The 26078-nt window shown below is 43.5% G+C and overlaps 1 protein-coding gene across 1 annotated transcript in view; it reads right to left on the reverse strand.

The window, feature by feature from the left end:
- The window catches only part of KIAA1549L (KIAA1549 like), a 187218-nt gene extending 164631 nt beyond the window's left edge, over window positions 1-22587 (reverse strand). The window contains exons 1-2 of the mRNA XM_060105171.1: window positions 22454-22587; window positions 21953-22139 (exon numbers count right to left, since the gene is read on the reverse strand). Coding sequence (XP_059961154.1) covers window positions 21953-22139; window positions 22454-22587 — 321 coding nt within the window. The remainder of the gene's footprint in view (window positions 1-21952; window positions 22140-22453) is intronic.
- Window positions 22588-26078: the final 3491 nt, after the last annotated feature.

Genomic DNA, 26078 nt, shown 5'->3' on the forward strand with positions numbered 1-26078 from the left:
ATCCCTGATTTACCATGTGACCTTGGACAAGTACTTAACCTTCCTGTGCCTCAGCCATCTCATCTATAAAAGGGGGGTGATAAAAACAGTAGCCACATCATAGAGTTGTTATAAATATTAAATGAGTGAATACAGGTAAGATGTTCACAATAGTGCCTGTCACCTAACGCTAAATAATTGCTAGTCCTTGTTAGTATTATCAATTATATACAATATCCTCCACACATACACCTACAACTGCTGAGAAAAAAGATAATTTTCCTTCTTGGTAACTGCCGATTATTTGCTTCATAGTACCTACTAGAATCTCAAATTATTTATATTTATTTATCTTTAGTCTTCTCCCACAAAAATGTTATCTCCATGACAACAGTGACTTCATCCTTCTTGTTCACTACTCTATGTCTGGTTGCCAAGTACAGTCCCCGGGACACAGACGGCTCAGTAAACATTACTAGAATAAATGAACTGCAATTACAACTGTCTTTCGTTACCTAAATTATTTAAATTTCTGAGATTAAATAGCAAGTTTGAACTGTGAGAGATACTGTGTTATACAAATCTGTTTGATTCCTGATTTTATAATAGTACCAGTAGCAAGAGTTTGGAGAGCAGGGGGTTTATCTGAAAATATGTTTGCAGCTATCTGATCCCAAGTTTGAATGACGAATGACGTCTGTATTTGAAAAGAATAGCAAACAAAGGCCTCACTTTTTTCTCCCTGGAAATTTCTGTAAGCAAACAGGCCTTTCCAACAGATTTTGTTTGCTTTCTCTCTGTGTTCCTGCCCCTTCTCTTCTTTGTTACCATTCCTCATCCTGATATTCAGAATATTATTCTGAGGGAGACCGGGCAACAGCGATTCAGCACCACGAACAGCAACAGCTTCCAAATGCGCTGAAGGCATTTAGAATGCTCCACTTTATGGTTCATAATATGAGGAATGCAGATGTTTGGAGCTAAGTAAGACACCCATATAAATTCCTTTATTTTGCTATGAACTGCATTGAGTTTCAAAGGAGAATGATTCATGTGTGCTCCTTGTTTGTTTGCTTTATTAATGGTGAATGAATTTGACTTCTCTATCAGGAAACTGAGTGCCTTTACATGCCGGTCACTGTGCTGGGGGCTTTATTCATACTTTATCTCATTTAATTCTCATATCAGCACCATAGAAGCACTATATTTAGAGCCGGAAAGCTCTAGATTTAAATCCTGACTAGATCTAACAAGAGGAAATAGAGATGAGATAACTCTGAGGTCCTACAAGTTGGTCCAAAATCTAACTGCACAAAACCAAAATGGAGAGACGAGCATGTTCACTCTGGTTCAGGGAGCATTAAGCCTCTGCACATAACATTCTCTTCACTCATTCAATCAACAACTATTCATTGAGTACTTGTTATATGCCAGGCGCTGTGCTAAATAAACCATGGGGCTAGGATGGACACTGACTCCGCCTTCAATAAAGCCTACATTCTAGAGTGAGAATACAGACTCCCTATTCCCCCACCCCCACCCCCAAATACCCAAATATATGAAATATAAGTATTAACCTATGAGAGTTTGGATACAGGTCTGGATAGTGAGGGATGCCACCCAGTGCATTAGCTGCTCTCTGAGCGTCATCAAAATAGTAATCAAAGTAATCAAATCTGAACCAAATGGTTCAGGGATGGTAGGGATTTATTTAACAAGTAATTTAATCTACTCAGTTCCTGAGTTTGGATAGAGAAGGCTACTTGTTGAAACAAGCTGGAGAGAGAAAATAACCAACATGGGGTAAAGAGGAAGATCTTTTCTATACGGCAGAATGTCAAGTAGGGGTTTGTCTTTTAACTGCTTAGTGCAATAGTTCAGGGGGAAAGAAAGAAGAAGAAAAATAAAAGGCTCTGAGTGTTCGTATGTAAGCTCAAAGAGATACCAGCTTTAGAGTCAAACACGTGCCTTACCTCACAGGGCTCTTTGAGAGTCATCAGGATGAAGAACCAGCCCTCCTACCTCCCTCGCAGGTTCATGTAAGAAGAGGACTAGGAGCTACGAGTGGTGGTCTTGTAGGAAGTGCACTGTGTGTGAAGAGTCTATCCCCTCCCATCAACCCCCCTGCAGGAAGGGAATGGGCGCTTTCTCACTATGGCAGATTATCTCCAAAGACAGCTGCCGACAATTACTCCCCTCCCTGTATGCACACGCTCCATCAAGATATGGATGGAGTCTCTTTCCTCTCCCCCTGAATCTGGGCTGGCTTTATAATTGCTTTGACTAATAGCATGTGATGAAAGAAATGTTCCATTTATTTATTTATTTATTTATTGTTTAATTAATTAATTATTTAATTTATTGTTACAATGTAAATTGGAAAAAAAGGAAAGTATTAATAAATAGATTGCAACCCTCCACCCTTAGAGATACTAAGGAGGAATAAAAGGAAGAAAGAAGATATTTGAGAAGTGTTTTGAGTTTTAACTCCAGACTGCAGTAAAGATTCTAATTCCTTTTTGATTATTTTGGAGGATGGAGTAATGTTTCTTCTTTTAAAAATTTACTTTTCTTTATTTATTTCTATGTCTGTGTCAGGTTTTAGTTGCAGCATGCAGGATCTTCTGTGGCTGCAAGTGGGCTTCTCTCTAGCTGTGGTGTGCGGGTCTTCTCTAGTTGAGGCACCCGGGCTCCAGAGCACGTGGGCTCTCTAGTTGAGGCATGTGAGCTCAGCAGTTGTGGCATGTGGGCTTAGTTGCCTCACAGCATGTGGGATCTTAGTTCTCCCACCAGGGATCCAACCCGCGTCCCCTGCATTGGAAGACAGATTCTTTACCACTGGACAACCAGGGAGGTCCTGGAGTAATGTTTCTTTGAAAGTGACATCATACCTAAACGTGGCCACAAGACAACTGGGCTTTATATGAGCTGAAATAATGATTTTTTAGTTTTCTCAAAAAGAATATCACTTGCTTAGTCAAAACTACAATGAGGTACCACCGCACACCAGTCAGGATGGCCATCATTAAAAAGTCTACAAATAATAAATGTTGGAGAGGGTGTGGAGAAAAGGGAACCCTCTTGCACTGTCGGTGGGAATGTAAATTGGTACAGCCATTATGGAAAACAGTATGGAGGTTCCTCAAAAAAATAAGCATAGAGTTGCCATATGATCCAGCAATTCCACTCCTGGGCATATAGCCAGACAAAACTATAATTTGAAAAGATACATGCACCCCTATGTTCACAGCAGCACTACTTACAATAGCCAAGACATGGAAACAGCCTAAATGTCCATCAACAGATGAATGGATAAAAATGTGGTACAATGGGATACAATACAATGGGATATTACTCATACAATACAATGGGATATAACTCAGTCATAAAAAAAGAGTGAAATAATGCCATTTGCAGCAACATGGATGAACCTAGAGATGATCATACTAAGAGAAGTAAGTCAGAAAGAGGAAAACAAATACCATACGATATCACTTACATGTGAAATCTAAAATATGACACAAATGAACATAGCTATGAAACAGAAACACACTCACAGACATAGAGAACAACTTGTGGTTGCCAAGGTGGAGGGGGTCGGAGGAGGGAAGAATTGGGAGTTTGGGATTAGCAGATGCAGACTATTATATATAGGATGGATAAACAACAAGGTCCTACTGTATAGCACAGGGAACTATATTCAATATCCTTTGATAAACCATAATGGAAGAGAACATGAAAAAGAATATATGTATATGAATAACTGAGTCACTTTGCTGTACAGTGGGAATTAACACATTGTAAATCAACTATACTTCAATAAATTTTTTTTAAATTAACAAAATAAAAAACAAATTAAAAAGTTCACCCCCCCCTCAAAAGAATGTCACCTGCTTATTAATAAAGTTGCACATGAAGGTGAGGCAATTTAAGTTACTCTTTGAATGTTGGGGCTACATATTAAGCTTTACTTTGGGGTTTACTGTTACCCACTTTGTGCTGGGCAATATTCTAAGTACTGGAGACACAACAATGAATTTTTTTAAAGTCCCTGCTGTCATGGCATTTAGGTTCTAGTGGGGGAAATCAATTGAATAGGACACAAAAGTGTTCAATTCTATGAAGAAGAGAAAGTAGAATGTGGTGCTGAAGAGAGGCAGGCTACCTTAGACTGGGTAGTCAGGGAAAGCTTCTCAGAAGAGGTGAGACTGGCACTAAGATCTGAGTCATAAGGAAGAGTGGCATGGGAAGAGCTGGGGAAGAGATTCTAGGCCAAGAGAACACCAACTGCAAGGGTCTGGGGAAGGGATGAGGCTAGTGTGTTGAAGGGGTGGGAAGAGAGCTACTGTGGCTGGAACGTGATGCAAAGGGAAAAAGCATACAAGGTAGGATGAGAAAAAAGGCAGGGATTAGATCATAGGGCTTTATGGTCACCATGAGGAGTTTGAGTTTTATTTTATTGAGATGGAAAGCTATTCTCTACTCTAAAAGCTATTCTCTTTTAAATAAGGGAGTGATATAATCTGAGTTGCATGTTAAAAGATCACTCGGGCTGTATAGTGAGGAAATGATTGCCGTGTCGGAGGGATGAAGGCGAGAGTAGAAGCAAGACAACCTGTTGGGAGTTATTACAGTGGCCTGGCTAAGTTTACGGTGATTGAATATAAGGAGTGACAGTGGAGATGCTGAGAAGACATCCCCACTGAAGAGGCCATCCATACCGAAATGGGAAGAACATGTCTGGGAGTAGAATGCCAAAGCTGTACGTTGGGCATAGTAAGCTGAGATACGCATTAGACTAAAACAGTGCTTCAGAAGGGCTGCCAGCACTACATCAATGGCTGCCACTGACACCCCCTCCAGTGCTGCCCAAACCAGAGGTCCTGGGATCCTAAACCCCTATTCCCAGATATTATAAGGAAGTCCAATGACTTCAGGGGTTGTTTGTCTATGGGTGAAAGGAGACCAGAGAGTTTTAAAGTGACAACCACATTCCAACTTCTGATCTCTGCAAGTGGCCTAAGAAGGCCATTAATACACATGACAACAATCCCCAAGGACTAGAAGTGTGTGAATTTTTTTACAACAAGGCATAGTTCTCCTTTCTTCACACTGAATAAAGAATGTATTTATTTCCTATCAAGACTCTGAAGACTCTGCTTCAATATTTGACTATGATTAAATATTTGCAAATGAAATAACAAAGGATTAATCTCCAAAAATATACAGACAGCTCATGGAGCTCAATATCAAAAAACAAACAATCCAGTCAAAAAAATGGGTGGAAGACCTAAATAGACATCTCACCAAGGATGACATACAGAGGGCCAAGAGGCGCATGAAAAGATGCTCAACATCATTAATTATTAGAGAAATGCAAATCAAAACTACAATGAGGTATCACCTCACACGGGTCAGAATGGCCATCATCAAAAAATCTAAGAACAATAAATGCTGGAAAGGGTGTGGAGAAAAGGGATCCCTACTGCACTGTTGGTGGGAATGTAAATTGATACAACCACTATGGAGAACAGTATGGAAGGTCCTTAAAAAATTAAAAATAGAACTACCATATGACCCAGCAATCCCACTACTGGGCATATACCCTGAGAAAGTCATAATTCAAAAAGAGACATGTGGGCTTCCCTGGTGGCGCAGTGGTTGAGAGTCCGCCTGCCGATGCAGGGGACACGGGTTCGTGCCCCGGTCCGGGAAGATCCCACATGCCGCGGAGCGGCTGGGCCCGTGAGCCACGGCCACTGAGCCTGCGCGTCCGGAGCGTGCTCTGCAAGGGGAGAGGCCACAACAGTGAGAGGCCCGCGTACCGCAAAAAAAAAAAAAAAAAAAAAAAAAAAAAGAGACATGTACCACAGTGTTCACTGCAGCTCTATTTTCAATAGCCAGGTCATAAGCAAACTAAGTGTCCATCGACAGACGAGTGGATAAAGAAGATGTGGCACATATATACAATGGAATATTACTCAGCCATAAAAAGAAACGAAACTGAGTTATTTGTAGTGAGGTGGATGGACCAAGAGTCTGTCATACAGAGTGAAGTAAGTCAGAAAGAGAAAAACAAATACTGTATGCTGATGCACATATATGGAATCTAAAAAAAAAAAAATGGTACTGATGAACCTAGTTGCCAGGCAGGAATAAAGATGTAGACATAGAGAATGGACTTGAGGACACAGGGTGGGAGGGGGAAGCTGGGGCGAAGTGAGAGAGTAGCATCGACGTATACACACTACCGAATGTAAAATAGCTAGTGGGAAGCAGCAGCATAGCACAGGGAGATCAGCTTGGTGCTTTGCGATGACCTAGAGGGGTGGGATAGGGAGGGTGGGAGGGAGGCTCAAGAGGGAGGGGAGGGGCTTCCCTGGTGGCGCAGTGGTTAAGAATCCGCCTGCCAATGCAGGGGACGTGGGTTCGTGCCCCGGTCCGGGAAGATCCCACATGCTGCGGAGCAACTAAGCCTGTGCGCCACAACTACTGAGCCTGCGCGTCTGGAGCCTGTGCTTCGCAACGGGAGAGGCCGCGGACGACAGTGAGAGGCCCGCGCACCGCGATGAAGAGTGGCTCCCGCTCGCCGCAACTGGAGAAAGCCCTTGCACAGAAACGAAGACCCAACACAGCCAAAAATAAATGTAAAAAATAAATAAATACATTTTAAAAAATATATATTCTGTGAATGTTTAAAAAAAAAGAGGGAGGGGATATGGGGCATATGTATGTATATGATTGATTCACTTTGTTGTACAACAGAAACTAACATAGTATTGTGAAGCAATAATACTCCAATAAAGATCTATTAAAAAAATAAAAATGCTTTGCTGGGAAAAAAAAAGCGATGTGACTATAAATGCAGATAAATATTCACAAATTCTTTCTTCTCACAGGAAAGCTGCATGAGATGCCTCTGCACCTTTGTTCCAAAGCCTGAAATTCAGCTGTGTACCCAGGGGAGAAGCATCAAGCCAAAGTGGCTCTTTTCCGGATTTGCAACACAATCTAAATGAAATCTGGCCTTTGGAAAATTTTCCATTTTCACTGGCCACTTATCACCCTCATTCTCAAAGATACAATTTCCTCTTCTGTGATGCCAACTGGAAAATCTAAGGCACTTAAAAACTCTTTTAAGGTCCAGAAAGCCCTCCTGTTGCCAACTGCCTTTGAAGAGTGCCTGCAAAGTCCCTGATTCACACGTTTGCTGCCAGCAAGTAGCTATTTGGCTACATGTTAATTTATCTCTAGCAGGTAGAGAAGGCTAAGAGGGCATGTTGGTACTTAGAGTGTCCTTTTGCTTAAGCCTTCCAGGGATTCTTAAAAAATTTTCCTAATACCATGCAAATCCCCAGTCTTTGTGTTGGTGGAATAATGGGCTTATCTTTCATGAGTGGATTTGGCTTTTCCATTAGGAAAGGAAGAGTAATTATTGGCTTTAAGCTGTCAAATCCATTAGTTTTGGGTTTCTTGGCAAGGTGGCTTAACTTGCATTGGGTTCAGAGTAAAACATATTCATATGACTGTTTTTTATTTTAATATTGGGGTCATCTGCTACAAGAAACAAAACAAACTCTGATTAATTTAAATAATCCGAGGATTTAAAAGAAGATTTTTAGTAACCCACAGACTCAACAAGAAGGTGAATTAGGTGGGGAAACCAGGCAGGCAGGTCTGGAGACTCCGGAACAGCCTCTTTGGCAGTGGTTCTTATCCTGGCTGCACACTTGAATCATCGGGGGAGATTTTAAAGCTTTTAAATAATATTGATGTCGGACTTCCCTGGTGGCGCAGTGGTTAAGAATCTCCCTGCCAATGCAGGGGGCATGGGTTCAATCTCTCATCCAGGAAGATCCCACTGCCGTGGAGAAACTAAGCCCGTTCACCACAACTACGGAGCCTGTGCTCTAGAGACCACATGCCACAACTACTGAAGCCCACAAGCTCTAGGGCCTGCGTGCTGCAACTACTGAAGCCCACACACCTAGAGCCCATGCTCCACAACAAGAGAAGCTACGGCAATGAGAAGCCCGCGCACCGCAGTGAAGAGTAGCCCCCCGCTCGATGCAACTAGAGAAAGTCTGCTCGCAGCAACAAAGACCCAACGCAGCCAAAAATAAATAAATAAATATCCTTCAAAAAAAAAAAAAAAAAAGCTATTCCACATACTCTGTTCATTATTTTATCTGCCTGCAGTACTGTCATCAGATGAATACCAATCATTCTGGTGGATGGTTCTCAATGCTGTTTGGAGTAACTGTTTTTCAGCTTGGTTAACGTTAGCATTTGCAGTAACAAGGCGGGGGGCGGGGGGCGGGGGAGGTGGGGAGAGGGACATGATGCAGTTTATGTTCATCTTCAGGAAAACACAGTGTTTTCTTTTAGCGGAAGTCCATGCAGTTGTCACGATTTCTAATTTAAAGAAAGAACAGGAATCCTCATTGTCTGACTTGTACCTCCGATTCCTCCTTGCGGTGGCTTCTCTTGTTGCCAAGCACAGGCTCTAGGCACGCCGGGTTCAGTAGTTGTGGCACTTGGGCTCAGTAGCTGTGGCTCGCGGGCTCTAGAGCGCAGGCTCAGTAGTTGTGGCGCACGGGCTTAGTTGCTCTGCGGCATGTGGGATCTTCCCGGACCAGGGCTAGAACCCGTGTCCCCTGCATTGGCAGGCGGATTCTTAAACACTGCACCACCAGGGAAGTCCCTGGAATAGCTTTTGATAGGAAACATTGTACCCATGCCTGGGACAATAAAATCCAATCTTGCTAAAGGAGCAGAACTAACGCCGTGACCTATGCAGCACAATTATCAAGGCTCTTGACATTTCTGCTCGTCTCTGAGATTGTATCAGTGTCTGAAAAGAAGCTAAACTTTCTCTGAACAGCCTAAATAACACAAGGTAGAACCATGTCCATAACTAGTACCCATGTGAAATTCCATTTGGGAATAGATGAGAGAGAGACAGAACCTCTTTAAATCCTGCCCCAAGTTATCCATACCCTAGTCTTCATGTCTCTTCACTCCAAGGGGTAACCCTGGTCTTAATCTGGGGCCCAAAGGCAACCTGAACTCGCTGCAATCATATGCACAGTTGTGAGTGTATGTGCCTTCCTGGGCAGAGGTACCACGGGTCCCAGCAGACTTTTGTGGTGATCCACAGAAAGGCTTAGCCTGACAATCTTCCAGAAACGTTATCTTCTTCTTCTCCTTGCCTATTCTGACTCCCTTCCTAGATCTCACCTTCTACGAACAGATCTTGTTTCTAAGCCATCTGAACCTCGGACGGAAACCAGATCTCTCCTCTAACACTTGATGTTCATGTCCTCTTTTTCTTGTCAGTGGTCTGTCACTGGTGAGAACTGGAGGAACCAGCCGCCTCAGATAAGCTCAAGGGTCCACTACTTGGGGGGAAGGAGTGTCTTTACAAAATGGGTCGATACCACCCCATTTTCAGACAGCTATAGCCCTCAGATTCTGTTTCTTTAGAGAAAACAGATTTTTCTGTAGAAAAATGTGAAAAGGGATTTGTTGGGGAAAGATATATATTTTATGGTGATCTTTTTTTTTTAGTTTGGAAAGTACTCCCACATTCAAAACCTAGTACCGGGCCTCCCTGGTGGCGCAGTGGTTGAGAGTCTGCCTGCCGATGCAGGGGATACGGGTTCGTGCCCCGGTCTGGGAGGATCCCATATGCCGCGGAGCGGCTGGGCCCGTGAGCCATGGCCGCTGAGCCTGCGCATCCGGAGCCTGTGCTCCACAACGGGAGAGGCCACAACAGGGAGAGGCCACAACAGTGTGAGGCCCGCATACCGCAAAAAAAAAAAAAAAACCCAAAAAACCTAGTACCTACAAGAAAATAGCCAAATAGGAACTATAACTAGTCAACCTTGGCTGCTTGGAACATTATGGATTGTGTATTCCAGATCCCTCCTCCCACACCCACCAAATTAATATTAGCCCGACAATTTCCCTATGTATCCTTCTACTCTTTGGTCTTGCATTTGTTTTGTATTGTCATACGAACAGTGAAGGAACCAAAAAGGATCAAAAGCCCTGTGGGACCTGCAGATGGCCAACTAACCGTTTTCACATAGCACCCTATAGGGTGAGAGGTAATGCCCTTGACAGTGCCTCAAGAGCAGGATTCCATGAAGCCTGGCTCCATACTCGCACTTGCAGTCATTAGTTGTCCACTCAAAACACATGGATTCATGGGGCTTCCCTGGTGGCGCAGTGGTTGAGAGTCCACCTGCCGATGCAGGGGACACGGGTTCGTGCCCCGGTCCGGGAGGATCCCACATGCCGCGGAGCAGCTGGGCCCGTGAGCCATGGCCGCTGGGTCTGCGTGTCCAGAGCCTGTGCTCTGCAACGGGAGAGGCCACAGCAGTGAGAGGCCCACGTGCCGCAAAAAAAAAAAAAACACATGGATTCAGCAATTATTATGAATCAGGCACTAAGCCAGCCATAAAAGTTTCAAGTATAAATGGCCTTAGTCTTCAAGAAACTCAGATTCTAGTTGAGGAGACAGCCATCTATCCCATTAGCTGTAGTACAATATAACAAGTGAAGTGACAGATAGGAACAAAGTGCCAAAATAAACTGAGGAGGGAGCAGGCTGATTCTGCTACACAAATACCAGATCCTTACTATTCAAAACGTGGTTGATGGACTAGCAAGGTGGGCATGACCTGGGGGCTTGTTAGAAATGCAGACTCTCAGGCCCCACCCCAGACCTGCTGAAGCAGAACCTGCATTTTAATACGATCCCAGGTGATGCGTGGGCATATAAGAACTTGAAAAGCTTTGTTTTAAATGTCAACGAAAAACCAGGCACCTGGGTCCCTGCTAACACACCTAACTGGAGCTGCAAGGAGAATGTGCCAGGAATAATCAAGGGAAAAGACTTTTACATCTGCTTGAATGCAGGATTGCAGGATTTAGAAAAGCCTGGCTAATTTGAAGTAAATTAAGTAGTTCTATCAACTCCCACACAAGACTCAGACCCTTAATGGCCTTGGATAAGAGAGGGAAACTAATCAGTGCTCCCCGACATGCTTAGCTGCCTCATCAGTCAAGGCCTGGGAGGTACTATTAATGGCAAAAGTGGGACTGGAACCCCACTCTCCTGACTTGCCCTAAGAAGATGTAAAACTTGCAGAGTGGTTATGAGTATTGATTCCAAAGTCAGAGAGACCTGGGCCTGAATTCAAGATTGGCTACTTATCATCTATCTCTTTGACCTTGAGCAAGTCACTTGATTTCATGTCTCTCAAATTCTGCATCTGTAAGAAGTAGTAACTTATCTCAAAGACGGTTATGAGAATTTATTGACATAATGTTCATAAATTGTTGAGATTACGGAGTGCCTGGCATATAGCAAGAATTAGTAATATTTGATGTTTTCATTATTTTTAACTACTGCAGCAGAATCTGCCCAGCTGTTCACCAAACCCATTTTCCTTCATTCCTGAGCACACATCTAGACTACATTTTGCAGACCTCCATTCTGTTTGGAGTGGCCATGGACTGTCTTGGCCAATGGGATGTAGTTGGAAGAGACAGATACCACTTCCAGGCCTGGCCCATCAAAGCCTCCTGTGGGATCCTCCACTCTTTCCCCAGTATGCTGCTGGGATGGAGTAACTGTGGAGATCATGGGATGAGGAGGGCAGCCCCTCCATCAGCCTGGGCCCCTGAATGATGACTTCATGCAGTGAATCACCTTCATTACTGACTGGACACTGTATGAGTGAGAAATAAACTGATATTGTGTTAAGTCAGCAATTTCAGGGTATATCTGGTATAGCATCTAGCGTGTCACCTAACTACAGCTGGGCAGTACAACATTCACATTTTTCACAGTTTATCTCATAGGGTTGTTGTGAACATTTAACAACATAGCAAATGTAGAAATGCATTATAAACTGTTAAGTGATGTGCAAATGTTTAGAGAGAATGCAAAGAACACCAGATCTGGAGTCAGGACCAAGTTCAACTCCAAGCACTGTTGCACACAAACTGGATGATCTTGAATAAATTATTCATACTCTCTGAGCCGATCCTGAAAATGGACATAAGAATAACACTTCACAGGGCTCTCAGGCAGATGACAGGCTCTTATACGTGAATGCATCATAGAAATGAAAGCTGTTATTCCACAGGCAATATGACTTAGTGGTTAGGAACTAGTCTACTTGAATTCAAAACTCTGATCTGCTACTTCCTGGATAGTAACCTTAGGCACATTAATTAACATTTACGTGCCTCAATTTCCGTACCTGTAAATTTGGGATAATAATAGAATCTACCTCATATGGTCGTTGTGAGTACTGAATGAGAAGACAGGCATAGAGTTCCTAAAACAGCATCTAGTACATGGCGAACAATTAATAAACATTGATAACTATTAAGATTAAATAGGACATATGAATTATAATTTTCAACTGCCCAAAATGTCCTGCTTTGCCCACTTTGGCCTTCCTTCTCATTAGATATACAGGATTTGATCAATATAAATATTTTTGACAACTAAAATAATTAGACTTAGTCCTTTTGCCATCCTTTAATGTTTGTTCTTCAAGAAAGTTGAGGGGGAACATACCTGTAGATGGACTTATCCACATTCAGGAACTGTCCATAGACTAGAGCAGGGAATGTAAATAATTATGACACCAGTGTAACTCACTTTCCTAACAGTCTCTTTGGGTTTGGGCACCACAAACATCATAGACTGACTACTGCGGGAGTGGGTCAGCACAAAAAGGCACCTTTACCAAACCATAGTTAGAACTGGAAAGATTCTAAAATTTGAAGTCTTTGTTTCACCAGTGAGAAAGCTGGGATTCCAAGATGTTAGGTGTTTTGGCCAAGATCACAGCTAGTTATAAGAAGATGGACCAGAATCTAAGTCTCTCAAAGCCAACTTCCTGGATTACTCTATCATTCTGCCCCCTGAAAATCATCTTTCCTCTAAAACATGATTCTAGATTTAATTTCCAAGATTTCAGCTACAGAGAGGACACAGAGTTCTTACTCATTAGCAGGCTCCCCAACCACCCTGCTCAACTGTGGAGTCTAACACACAGGATCTTGGGTTTTCAACTTCAGACCATTACACTGGTCTTTCTGTTAGTCCAGGGGTCCTCATCCCTGGCTGGACATTAGTGTCACATGAGAAAACTTCTGGAAAAAGCTGATGCCTGGGTCCTACCCCAGATTAATTAAATCAGAATCTCTGAGCATGGGCCCAAGTGTCACTTTTTTTTTTTTTTTTTTTTTTTTTTACCGTTCCCAAGTGATTCTAAAATGCATTCATAGTTACAAACCAATGCTTCAGCTCATGGACTTTTGAGGACAAGAGGGGAAAGAAGAGCTTCCAACACTGAAATGCGAGAGCTTTGCTAGAACATCCCATTTCCCAAAGCCCCATAGCAATCACTCAGCCATTCAATGAACAGTCAAGACCTTCTGTGTGTCAGCTGCTAAGGATACAAAAGCAATAGACCACAATCCCTGCCTCCAGAGCTCTTCATCCAGCAAACTGCCTCCATCTAGTGGACTGCACGTTTTGGTCAGTACATATCACCCTCCCACCGTGCAGCCCCACCCCTCCAAATCAGTCTCTGTGGTCTGCAAGAATCTTGCAAATGAGCTATAGCTGGAGCCAAGAAAAGAGATGGCTCATAATCTTCTCAAATGACCCTATCCTTGCTGGAAACTGACCTCGACACTTTGACATCTCGAAAAACAACCAGCCTTTTCTTTATTAGACGTTATCTCTTCCCCATTAGTGGGCCTCCTACAGGTCAAGGCATAGTGAAGAAATGCAATTTATTTCTGATTGAGTGAATAATCAATTACTAGGGAGATCCATGTAATATTTCTTGATATTCATCACGGGCAGGCTCTGTTGAGAATGATTAAAGCCACTTGTTTTCATGGGTCCACAAAGTGTATGACAGTAATGTAGTGGTTCCAATTTAAAAAAAAAAAAAAAAAAAGCTGTTAGGAATGGATGGGCCAAAGTCAGTCTTGGCTCGTACAAGACTGAGAATACCTGCTCCATCATCAGTAACCAGATTTCTGTGACATACCTAATCACCAGCAGAAATTGAGTTTTGCAGGCAGCTCCTTGGTTGAGTTATTCATAGATTCTTTTCTTCTTTAATCTGGAAAGACCTTGACATTTGAAAGATGTTAAAAGAATTGCTAGATATAGGCAATGATTCAAAGGATAATTTGTCCTTCGTGAGATGACAAAATGAAAAGCTGTTACGGTGTCTCTCCTATCGAAGATCATCTATTAGCCTTTAATAAAACATTGTTCTCAGTATAATATCACTTATTATAGAGACTTAGTTAAGTTAATTATATGGAGTATAATTTCATACATAAAGTAAATGCATAAGTAGTTAAATTTTTTTTTCAACGAGCTGAACGGCAGCATCCCCAGGGTATTCCCTCCAAACCAAACTGGCCAAAATAAAAAAAATGCCAAATATCTTAAACCAACAGAAACAATAATAAAACCAAGCAAGGTATGCTCCAAAACCAATTTTAAAAGACACAGATCCTCAAAAGCTTTGTTGACTCCAAAGGGCAAGTTGGCAAGATGACCAAATGCTCCTCCCTATGGTCCAAGTTTTCCAACAGACAGGCTGTGTTAGAATGGGGGGCTCTTACCTGATCATGGGAAGCACCAAGGTTCCAGTAACAAATTAAGTCCCAACCTGGGTTGTAAGGTTCAAGATGCTGAGGTATGAGTGCCAAAGAAGGAAGCTGGATCTGTGCTAGGCCAATGGCAGCTGCCAAAGTCAGGGGGTGAGGAAAGCCTGACCCAGAGAGATGAAAAAGGAACCCAAGCATACTGGGATCAAATAGGGGAGGGGAAGTTGACAGTTGATCCTTAAAATGGCCTGATTGGCTTGGTGCCTTCTGAAGGTCAGTAGGAGCATGGCACATGACTACTTATTTAAAAGATGCAGGAAGAAATAAATTATCAAAGCAAGACTGGGCCACTAGTGAAGTAGTGGTACGAGAGTAAAATTAGACTCTAGAGTGGGACTGAAAAAAGGGAGGGCGGGGTAAAACACTGATATTATGGTGTGATACTATGATTTATAATAAGAAATGTATATTTGGTCTTCATCCACTGTTCCTGGCACAGAGCTCCTAAAACCCTTGGAATTTCCCAAGTCCCAAGATAAAGGTGTCTTTTCTTATGCTAACGAGATGGCTTTGGGATAGCACCTAAGGATGGGGGCTGCCAGGAGAACCAATGGTGCAATTAAAGGGTTAGAACCTTCAGTCCCACCACACTGACCTCCAGGAAGAGGACAAGGGCTGGAGGTTGAATCAATCATCAATGGCTGATGATTTAATCAATCATACCTATGCAATGAAGCCTCCATAAAAACTCAAAGGACAGGGTTCCCAGAGCTTCCAGGCTGGTGAAACAGAACGCTTCCACATGCCACCATGTCTGGCCTCAAACTCCACAAGGACAGAAGCCCCTTTGTTCGGGACCTCGCCCTATGTACCTCTTCATCTGGCTGTTGATTTGTATCCTTTAATATTCTTTGTAATAAGCCGGTAATCTAGTGAGTAAAGGAGTGTCCTGAGTTCTGTGAGCCTCTCTAGCAAATTAATCAAACCCAAGGAGGGGGTGGTACATATCTCTGATTTATAGCCAGTTGGTCAGAAGCACAGGTAACAACCTGGACTTGTGACTGGAATCTGAAGCAGGGAGAGTCTTGTGGGACTGAGCCCTTCACCTGTGGAATCTGGGTAGACAGTGTTGAATTGAGTTGAATTGTAGGAAACCCAGCTGGTGTCAGAGTTAAATTTTTTTTTCAACGAGTTGAACGGCAGCTCATCACCAATTGCTTGGTGATGTGGGGTAAAACACACACGCACATTGTAATCAGAGTCAGAAATTTTTAACAGAGAACACACAGAACCACAGAAAACCTAATTTATAGCATTACCACACCAGTAGACTGTAACAATAAAGCTACAGCTAGTATTTATAGAACACTCACTTCTATCAGACACTGTACAAAGCCTTACGTATCGATAAGCTCATTCTCACAGCTCTATGGAAAGAGTGGTCATGATTCTCCTCACAGAGTTGGAGACGTCATGTTACACCAGAGATAAATAACTGGCCAAGTTATTTAACTCTGAATCTAAGTGCTGGAGCTGGTGTTAGAACCCAGGCAGAGCCCTTGCTCGTATCAACACACCACACTGCCTCCAAGGCAGAAGGAACAGCCATAACTGGAAACAGAATGAAGATCCACACCCTGCGACACAGGCACCAACAGAAAAAAAGGAAAACAAATGCAATGATGCTGAGATCATAAGAGGCCACTGATAAAGACAAAGGTCCTCATGTGAAAGACAATTTCTATGTGGATATCAATCAACAAAGCTGCAGATTTAGGTGCAGGACTGAAGTCAAAGAGAGGTCTGGAGACTTGCACTTAACAGCTTTCTAAACTTGAAATTCAAAGAGAAGATCCATGAGCTGCCTCTAAAATTAAGAGTTATGGTTGAAATAGTAAGAATAACCTTAAGAGTCTACCTTTCACATTTAGGAAAAGAGAAGGATCTGGGAAGGACCTACCTGCAAATGAAGCCACATGCAGCCCTCAGAGCATGGACAGTACCTGACCACGAAGAATATTCTCCAGACCCAAAGACCAAGACCAAATGGCCAAGCTAATTCTTTGGTTGGAAGGATAACGACCAGAGACAGAGACGGTCTGAGAGCAGAAAACATGTGCCTGTCCTGCCTCCTTGCCTGTCATGCTCAGTTGTATGCCAAACGGAATAAACTCTACCCTCACAATGTGTCTTTCACCATGTGTAAGTGTCACGCCCACCATTCTAGATCAGCTCTTCTCTCTAGGTGAATGTATCCAACCCCTGAATCGTGTACCCATCCATATCTCCCCAAGGTCATTCCACTCAAGGCTGGCATATCAATCTCCTAAAGGGCACCCCAGAATGTAGGATTCTCCTGCACAACTTCCAATCCCCTTGTCCACCCCTCAAATATTTGTTACTACTCGACTCACAGGAAAATTTCTCCAACCCACTTATTAAATAAAGGATCTCATATTCTACTTATTATGGGGGGGGGCGGTATCTCATATTCTAGAACTCACCTTCATAAACTAGGTTAGTTTATGAAATAAAGGCCTCGACTCCCAAACCTGACAAAGGCACCACCAAAAGCAAGGGATAAAGGAAGGACAAATGGAGGGAAGAAAAAAAAGAGGAAGGGAGAGAAGGGGAGAGGAAGGAAAGGGGGAAGAGAAAGGGAGAGGAGGGAAAGGGAGGAGAGAGGAAAAGAGGAAAAAAGAGGACGGGGGAGAAGGAACAAAGGAAGGAAATGGGGAGAAGGAAGCTGGGTAGTGGTTTACCTCTCTTATGAAAACATCAGGGAAACACTGACATTTAAAATCATTAATAACCAAGTAGGCTGCTCTTGCCTTCTGAGACGGCCCATACTCTGTCTGTGGAGTGTGTTTCTATCTAAATAAATCCACTTCTTACTTATTAAATTAATTAATTAATTAATTTAAATAAGATAAAATCATTATAACCAAGTAGAGTTTGTCCCAGTCATGTAAATCGAGTACAAATTTTAAAAACTATTTTTACAATGTAGCATATTCAAAGAAAGTCCTTAGATACATATAATTATTAAAGTGTGCCAACAAGGAACTCAGTGAAATTCAGCATTAATTTTTAATTAATTTCTGTTTAAAAATGGTACAGGGGGCTTCCCTGGTGGCGCAGTGGTTATGAGTCTGCCTGCCAATGCAGGGGACACGGGTTCGAGCCCTGGTCTGGGAAGATCCCACATGCCGCGGAGCAACTAGGCCCGTGAGCCACAACTACTGAGCCTGCATGTCTGCAGCCTGTGCTCCGCAACAAGAGAGGCCGCGACAGTTAGAGGCCCACGCACTGCGATGAAGAGTGGCCCCCACAGGGCTTCCCTGGTGGCGCAGTGGTTGAGAGTCTGCCTGCCGATGCAGGGGACACGGGTTCGTGCCCCGGTCCGGGAAGATCCCACATGCCGTGGAGCGGCTGGGCCCGTGAGCCATGGCTGCTGAGCCTGCGCATCTGGAGCCTGTACTCCGCAACGGGAGAGGCCACAACAGTGAGAGGCCCGCATACCGAAAAAAAAAAAAAAAGAGTGGCCCCCTCTCGCCGCAACTAGAGAAAGCCCATGCATAGAAACGAAGACCCAACACAGCCATAAATAAATAAATAAATAAATAAATAAATAAATAATTTTTTTAAAATGGTACAGAATTTCTGTCTTAGTCTAGTGGAAGGGCTAAGCATATTTACTCTGAAGCATCAGTTTTATACCCACTGCAAACAAAACAGCAATGCCCCATTGTTACCATCTCTATTTAACCTAGCTCTAGAAATATTCGTAGATAACTATTTAAGAAAAAATAAAGTGCAAAGATAGTGAAGGAAAAAAAATAGAAGTATCAGTATTTCCAGATGATGTGTTTATGTTCCTAGAAAATTCAAGAAAATTAACCAGAAAATGACTTACTCAAAATTGTGGATATAAAATGAATCTTCAAAAATCAATAACCTTTGCTTATACTAGTGCCAGACAGCTTAAAAATAAAAAGTCAGGGAAAAATGCTATTTGCAATAATAATATAAAATGTTAAATTCCTGCACATTCATTTAACTTGAGATGCACAATGCTTAAAGAAAATTGTAAAACTCTGTTAAGAGAAATAAAGAAAATTTGAATAAATGGAGTGATGTTTCCTGTTCCAAGGGTAAATTTCCAACTTCCTCTGAGAGAAAGAGGAGGAAGTAGGGGGCTGGGCATTTATGGGGGACGTGGGATGAGTCCACGGGCTTAAAGGGAGAGCTAAGGGCATAGAGATGGTTCAGTTGGTAAAGATGACTACATGTCCTATGTTGACACAAATTAATCCATTATCTACTAAGACCTGTTGGAATACTTTCGAGAACCAGACAGATGAGTAAAACTCATCTGGAGAAATAAGGAATAACAGACTTTTTTTGAAGAAATGAGGGTGGATCCATCCTACTGGATTGTAAACTATAAAGCCACAGTCATCGAAATTGTATGGAGCTTTATTAAAAACAAGTATCACTGGGGCCTTCCCTGGTGGCGCAGTGGTTGAGAGTCCACCTGCCAATGCAGGGGACACGGGTTCGAGCCCTGGTCCCGGAAGATCCCACAGGCCGCAGAGCAACTAAGCCCGTGCGCCACAACTGCTGAAGCCCATGCACCTAGAGCCCATGCTCTGCGACAAGCGAAGCCACCACAATGAGAAGCCCACACACCACAATGAAGAGTAGCCCCCGCTCGCTGCGACTGGAGAAAGCCCACACACAGCAACAAAGACACAATGCAGCCAAAAATAAATAAATGTATTAAAAAAAAACAAGTATCACTGGTCTGACATACACTTCAGAAACATAATTCAAACTATTAAAGGAATGTAAAAAAATTACATATACAATACAAAAGTGAAAAAAATAACTATTGTTAAATGCCAACTTAAATAAAAATGATTCATTGTACCTTAGGTCCTGGTGATACAAAATACATTTCAAACAGGGCAATGGATTATGTATTAGAACTACCAGAATTATATTAGAAATGAAAAATGAAGATGAGAGAATGGTCTTACTATTAAAGAAATAAAAGAGAAAAGATCAATGGCTTTGAAAAATAAATAAATAAAAAGTAATGTGGAAATAGGACAAACATAACTGATAAAACTTTCACTATTCAAAAATAGTATGTATAAAGAACTGATATAAAAAAAGAACTGATATAAATATATACAAAAAGCCCAGACTGTATTCATTAAGTGGGCCAGAGGAGATGGTTCACTTAGCCCAAAGGAAATGTAAACATAAGAAAAAGAAAGAAAGAATGAGAGAGAGAGAGAGGAAGGAAGGGGAATGAAAGAAAAAAAGAAAGAAAAAAGGAAAGAAAGAAAGAGAGGAAGGAAGGAAGGAAAAAGAGAGAGAAAGAAAGGAAAGAGAAAAAGAAAGGAGAGAGAAATGTAGCATCCCTAGGCATTATAGCAAAACAAACTAAAATAACTTAAGACATAACTGCACACATTAAACTAAAATAAATACAAATGGCAAAATTCAATGCTGGTGCAATTATACAGGAAAAAAAATATGTTGGTGATGGTAGATTTAGTGGAGGATGGTGTTGCTGCCCTGTCCTTTAAGTAGCAGCAAAGGCAGATTGCTCCTTCCACGTGATATCCTAGGAGGTAGCTGGGCTTCTGATGGGAGTGGCACATGGCTGCCAGGGAACAGAGCCATAAGGCCAGCCTTGCAAACAGTGGCCATCCCTTTGCAGAGTCTGGCAGGGGGATCTAAGAGGATATGGAGAATAGAAGAACCACTAACTTTCAAATGGGCCACACAGATTTGGGAAATGAGCATCTTGTGGTCTTCATGGGGACTGAAGACCAGAGATCCCCCAAACTTATGAGGAACCCCTTTATACACATGCGCACAGCAGCATTATTCGTAACAGCAAAAAAGGTGGAGAAAACCAAAGATCAACTGGCGACTGGGTAAATAAAGTGAGGCATACCTACACAATGGATTGTTATTCAGCCATAAAAAGGAATGAAGTTCTGATAAATATTACAACATAGATGACCCTTGCAAACATGATGCTAAGCGAAAGAAGCCAGTTCACAATGGACTACATATTGTATGATCCCATTTATTTAAATGTCCAGAACAAGCAAATCCATAGAGACTGAAAGTAGACTGGTGGTTGCCTAGGGCTGGGAGGGTTGGGGGAAAGTAGGAGAATGACTGCTAATGAATACAGGGTTTCTTTTTAAAGTAACAAAAATGTTCTAAAATTGTAATGCTTGCATAACTCTCTGAATGTATAGTCACTGAATTATATATTTTCAAGGGTGAATTGTTTGGTGTGTGAATTTTGATTCAATAAAGCTGTTGAAAACCACACATACACACCATTAATAAGAACCTGCCGGGCTTCCCTGGTGGCGCAGTGGTTGAGAGTCTGCCTGCCGATGCAGGGGACACGGGCTCGTGCCCTGGTCCGGGAAGATCCTACATGCCGCGGAGTGGCTGGGCCCGTGAGCCACGGCCGCTGAGCCTGCGCGTCCGGAGCCTGTGCTCCGCAACGGGAGAGGCCACAACAGTGAGAGGCCCGCATACCGCAAAAAAAAAAAAAAAAAAAAAAAAAAGAGCCTGCCTCCAACCCTGATAAGTGGAGACCTACAGCTAAATTTAACTTGATTTAGGAAAATAAGTTAACAGGATGTCTCTTGTAGCCCAGTCTTTTGGAACAAGTTCCTGCCTGCTAAACATATTACAACTTCTAAATGGAGACCTTGGGTAGAGTTCTCAGCTCTCTTCTCCCACCCTTCCTTGGTCCTGATAGTCCTATCTTTTCTTCTTCTTTCTTTTTTCTCTTTTAAAATAAGTCTAATTCTCTACCAAACTGGGCCAGTATTGGCTCTTGTTTTCCCTCCCAACCATTCTGCTAAAAACACACATCTCAATTCAATGTTCAGACCTAAGGTTATGCTCTTGACAACAGGAGAAAAGGTTTGAGAATCACAAGATCTATTATGCCAGTACAACTGAGAGCCTTCTCATATCCCCCGACGCTGCTTTCCTTTCAGGTTTTCTAATTCAACTTTTAAATTTCCCACTGATTCCCTATTCTATTCCTGGCACTTCCTAGCCTTTCTCTTTGGCTCAGCCACTTCAAGGACCAGCTTGTCATCTGTGTAGCCCAGACCTCCTGCCCAATGCTGCCTTACTTTTGGGTTGAAGAGTTATTTTCACTCTTTGCCAACCTCTCTCAATCTGGAAGCCCCCCAACCCCATCCCTCAACAAGCCATTTGTAAAGTCCATATCCTGGCTTTTCTTCCTAACACTGGCCAATCCCAGAGGAAGAAAGGCCAGGTGGCTGCTCCTGGGTGGTCTGTGTGTGGCTTGAATGCCCTCTGGCCTGGCCTCAGAGCCTCCCCAGTCGCCACAGGGCAGCTGACAGCTACTCCGGGACACCCCCAGACGCTCCAGACCCCAGCTGGCAAATCCACAGACCTTGGCCATCTCCTCTCTATCCAAACAAAGGCAAAGAGGACAAAGACATTATAAGGTTCACTGCTGAGAAAGAAAACTCTGAAGTTCTGCAGATTTGTATATATCCCATATACACCTTTAACTGCGTTGGATTCAAATCTGGGCTCTGTCATTTACTAACCAGTGGCTTTAAGGGACAACCTGCTTAGCCTCTCCAAGTATCAGTTTTCTCTTTTGTGAAAATGGGGATAATAATATTGTGTGGATTAAATGAGATGATTCGAGTAAAAGGCTTGGGACTGTGGTCATTCTATCAGTCCACCTAAGGCAAAATCACAGATTACTCTTTACCTGAAGGACGAAATAAAAAATCCGATGGGAAGGATGCCATTACTCTCTGTGACCGGCTCTTCAGAGGACGGAAACGGAGAACTCGCGACCCGCCTTCCCTTGGTGCTATGCAGCCTTCTGCAGGCAAAGCCCATCAACTCGGAAAATCTGCTCCATGTGGTTATAAGAGCTCTGCAAAGCCTGAGAAACCTCTTTCTCTCTGTTCCTCCCCTCAACCAGTTCAGGCCAATCTGTGTTTTTCCCAAGACAAAACTGCAATCCCTGCAAGACACAGCTTTACAGAAACCCCTGCCCAGGCTGAGGCTGCAAAGCCAGCTGTGCTGGTCAGGCTGGAACAAAACTCTCTCTCTCAGAGCCCTGTTAGCATGGCTTCTGCTAGCAGCTGCTGCCGTGGGATTGCAGGTGCAATTGATACCATGTCATCAGTGAGTTCAAGGTCAGAGGGATCTGCATGCTGCTGAAGACAATGGCTTTAATACTGTTGGGGATTTTTCCCCTTCTGTGCCCTTTTATGCTAGGAAAGTAAATCCCAGAGAAAAACTCAAGCCTTGCCCTTCTCTAGGACAAGCCAACACCCTCTCTGGCTGGACCCCAGCCTGTTGTCCAAATGTGGCCTGCTCGTCTGACCTGTATTTTGCAGGTTTCCAAACCACGAGCTATTTTAGCAGATCAAGTGCTCTGTGCCCGTGGAGCTATTCCGTTTCCCTGAACTGAGACAAAGCCAAACTATGTTCCTGCAGTGACACGTGTGTGCACGTGTTTGTGCATTTAACCAACATTTACTATGCACCTACTGTGGGTCAGGCACTGGGCTTGGTGAGAGGGAAGTAAAGACAAACAACACAGTCCTTTGAGGCGCGTGCAGTCCTGGGGATGTGAGAGGGAACAGGTAACTGACAACCCTGGGAGGGTAGGATGTGCTCAGGCAAAGGGACTGCAAATCAGAGCACCTCCCATGGTCCTGGGGCAATGGTTTCCAAAGCAAGTGGCACCTTAATGCAGCTCAAAAAGTGAGGACCTAGCCAAAGAGAATTGTGCAGAAAGGGATGTGAGTTCTTTGCATGTGCGTGTGTGCATGGGTGTGTATGTGTCCCTGGGCACCCCTCCCAGGCACACTCCACCACAAATTGTTCATCATCATGGCGCCTTTCTAAAAAACCCCACATTAAACATCTTACATCGTAAAATTCATTGTGTTCCATCGCATTGGACAGAAGGTCGGAGAGAACATTGGTGTGAGTCATACTTCACTGGATTTCTACATCTTGTTAAATGTACATTCACCCTTTCTGAGATGTCAGAGGCAGACTCCCCAGCTCCCTCCTCAGTGCACTGGGGGCCAATCTACCCAGTGGACACTCTTCCTCCCCTTGGGCTCAGGTCCCACTGAGGAGGCTGTAAGGAGACTCCTACACAGACAGAGCTGACTGGGCTCCCTTCTCAGCTCCGATGTGTGACTGCCTTTGGCCTGGTTGCTGACCCCGAGCTGCTAGAACTACAGTCTGGACTCCAGCTTACTGGCTTGAGATCTGGAATCTGCATTCACTCGTTCATTCATTCACTTGATTACTTATTTACTGAGCTCCCACTCTGTGGCTAGCACTGTTCCAGGTGCTGGGAATGCAGAATCGAACCAGGTACATAGGTCTGCTCTCATGGAACCTGCATTCTAATGGAAGAGACGGATAGAGAAGCAAACCAGTAAGTACACAAGTAAGGAAATAAATGAGAGATTTTTATGTGGTGATAAATTCCATGAAAAAGCAAAGATAAAACAGGGTAATGCATTTCAACGTGACATTGGGAGGAGGTGCACAAGAAAGGCCTCGTAAGGAGACATCTGAGCTGAGACCTGAACAATGAAAAGGAACCGGCCACACAGAGATGGGCAGGTAGGTGCTAGCAGGCCATTGTATGGAGTCTGGATTTCATTCTAAGCACAATGGGAATTCATTGGAGAGTTTTAAGCAAAAGGGTGACATGATCTGACTCATGTTTTTAAAAGATTACTGCATCAAAAGCGTTCAGGACTCTGGCCCTATAGCATCTACCTGTTCCTCCCTTTCTCAGATAACCTCTCTGAACTTGACTTTGGCTTACTAGACCCGAGGTTCTCTCTAGTCCAACGTCTGGCCCCAGCCTCTCTGCTGCCCACACTGAGAGATGGGGGTGAGCCTTCTCAATGAGCACACACACACACACCCCCATTCATTCCTCTAAATGCCTTATTCCCTATTCAGCATGGTCTGCATGCTCATTAGCCGAGTCCCCTGATTGCAGAGGAAACTTCTCTTTCAACAAAACTGCAGACTCTCGTTCCCTTTAAAGCCAACAGCCTGGCAGCTTGCCAACCTCAGCTCAGTAATAGATTTCCTGAGGGGCATTCAAACTTGCCATCTCTCACACAGGCTGTCACTCTGGCCAGTTGTGTGGGGTTTCCAGATTTTAAAAGACCATTTGGGTGATCTGGAGCAAAGCTTCTCAACCAGGGATGGACACATCTGGGGACTTGGCGAAGTTGCCAGATGTGCTCCAGCCCACTCTAGATTGAGTGAATCACCACCCACGGAGGGCCAGGGTGGAGGGCGCATGGAATCTGTATTTTTTTTAAGTTTCCCAGGCAGTTCTGACATGTACCTCTGCTTAACAGCAACTAAACTACAGAGAGATAGGCTATATTTACAAGCTCACCACTGCAAATTCTGATTTTGAACAAGGCTAAGGAAAACATAAATAAATACATATCCGTACACTAACAGTCACAGAATCAGAAGAAGGAAAACTGTCTCTTAAAAAAACAAAACAAAATAAAACTGTCTCCTGCTTATATGGATCAGGGCTGTATCAGGCAGGCGAAGAGGAGGTGAGGAATTACGGGTTAGTGAGTCTATGGAGCCCTGACCCTCGCTGCTCAGAAAATCATGGCAGGAGAATTGGACACAACTGCTTCTTCACTCTCCCAGCTTTCAACGTTCACGGCTCTGCAGCAGCAACCAGCAAATCCACACGCGCAGGGTTTCCAAAACCACATGCCCTGGGGCTTCCCTGGTGGCGCAGTGGTTGAGAGTCCGCCTGCCGATGCAGGGGTTCGTGCCCCGGTCCGGGAAGATCCCACATGCCACGGAGCGGCTGGGCCCGTGAGCCATGGCCGCTGAGCCTGCGCGTCCGGAGCCTGTGCTCCGCAATGGGAGAGGCCACAACAGTGAGAGGCCCGCATACCGCCAAAAATAAAAAAAAAAAACACATGCCCTGAAGATGCATATTCTTCCTGGCTTTCAATTCCCTTGGATATTCCCCTGAAAATGTAAAATCTTGCAGCCCTCCTTAATTTAAAAACAAAGTCTACGGCACCAAATAATTAGAATGCCCACACCATTTCTCACATGAGACTGTGTATGAGGATGACAGGCCCCAAGACCCCCGGCCTGGAAAAAACAGGACCAAAACAAACAGCAGCAATCAGGTCACAGCCCGTTTCATTTGGTAAGTATTCCTGAGCCCCTATTATGTGCCGGTTTCTATGAAATACACTTCACCTATGTTACTTCATCTAATCATCCAACCCACTCCTTGCAGTGGTGATTATTGTTATCTCTCTCGTACAAATGAGCAAGTTGGGAAGCCA

The sequence above is a fragment of the Mesoplodon densirostris genome, chromosome 7 (genome assembly GCF_025265405.1).
Source record: "Mesoplodon densirostris isolate mMesDen1 chromosome 7, mMesDen1 primary haplotype, whole genome shotgun sequence".
Lineage (NCBI taxonomy): Eukaryota > Metazoa > Chordata > Mammalia > Artiodactyla > Ziphiidae > Mesoplodon > Mesoplodon densirostris.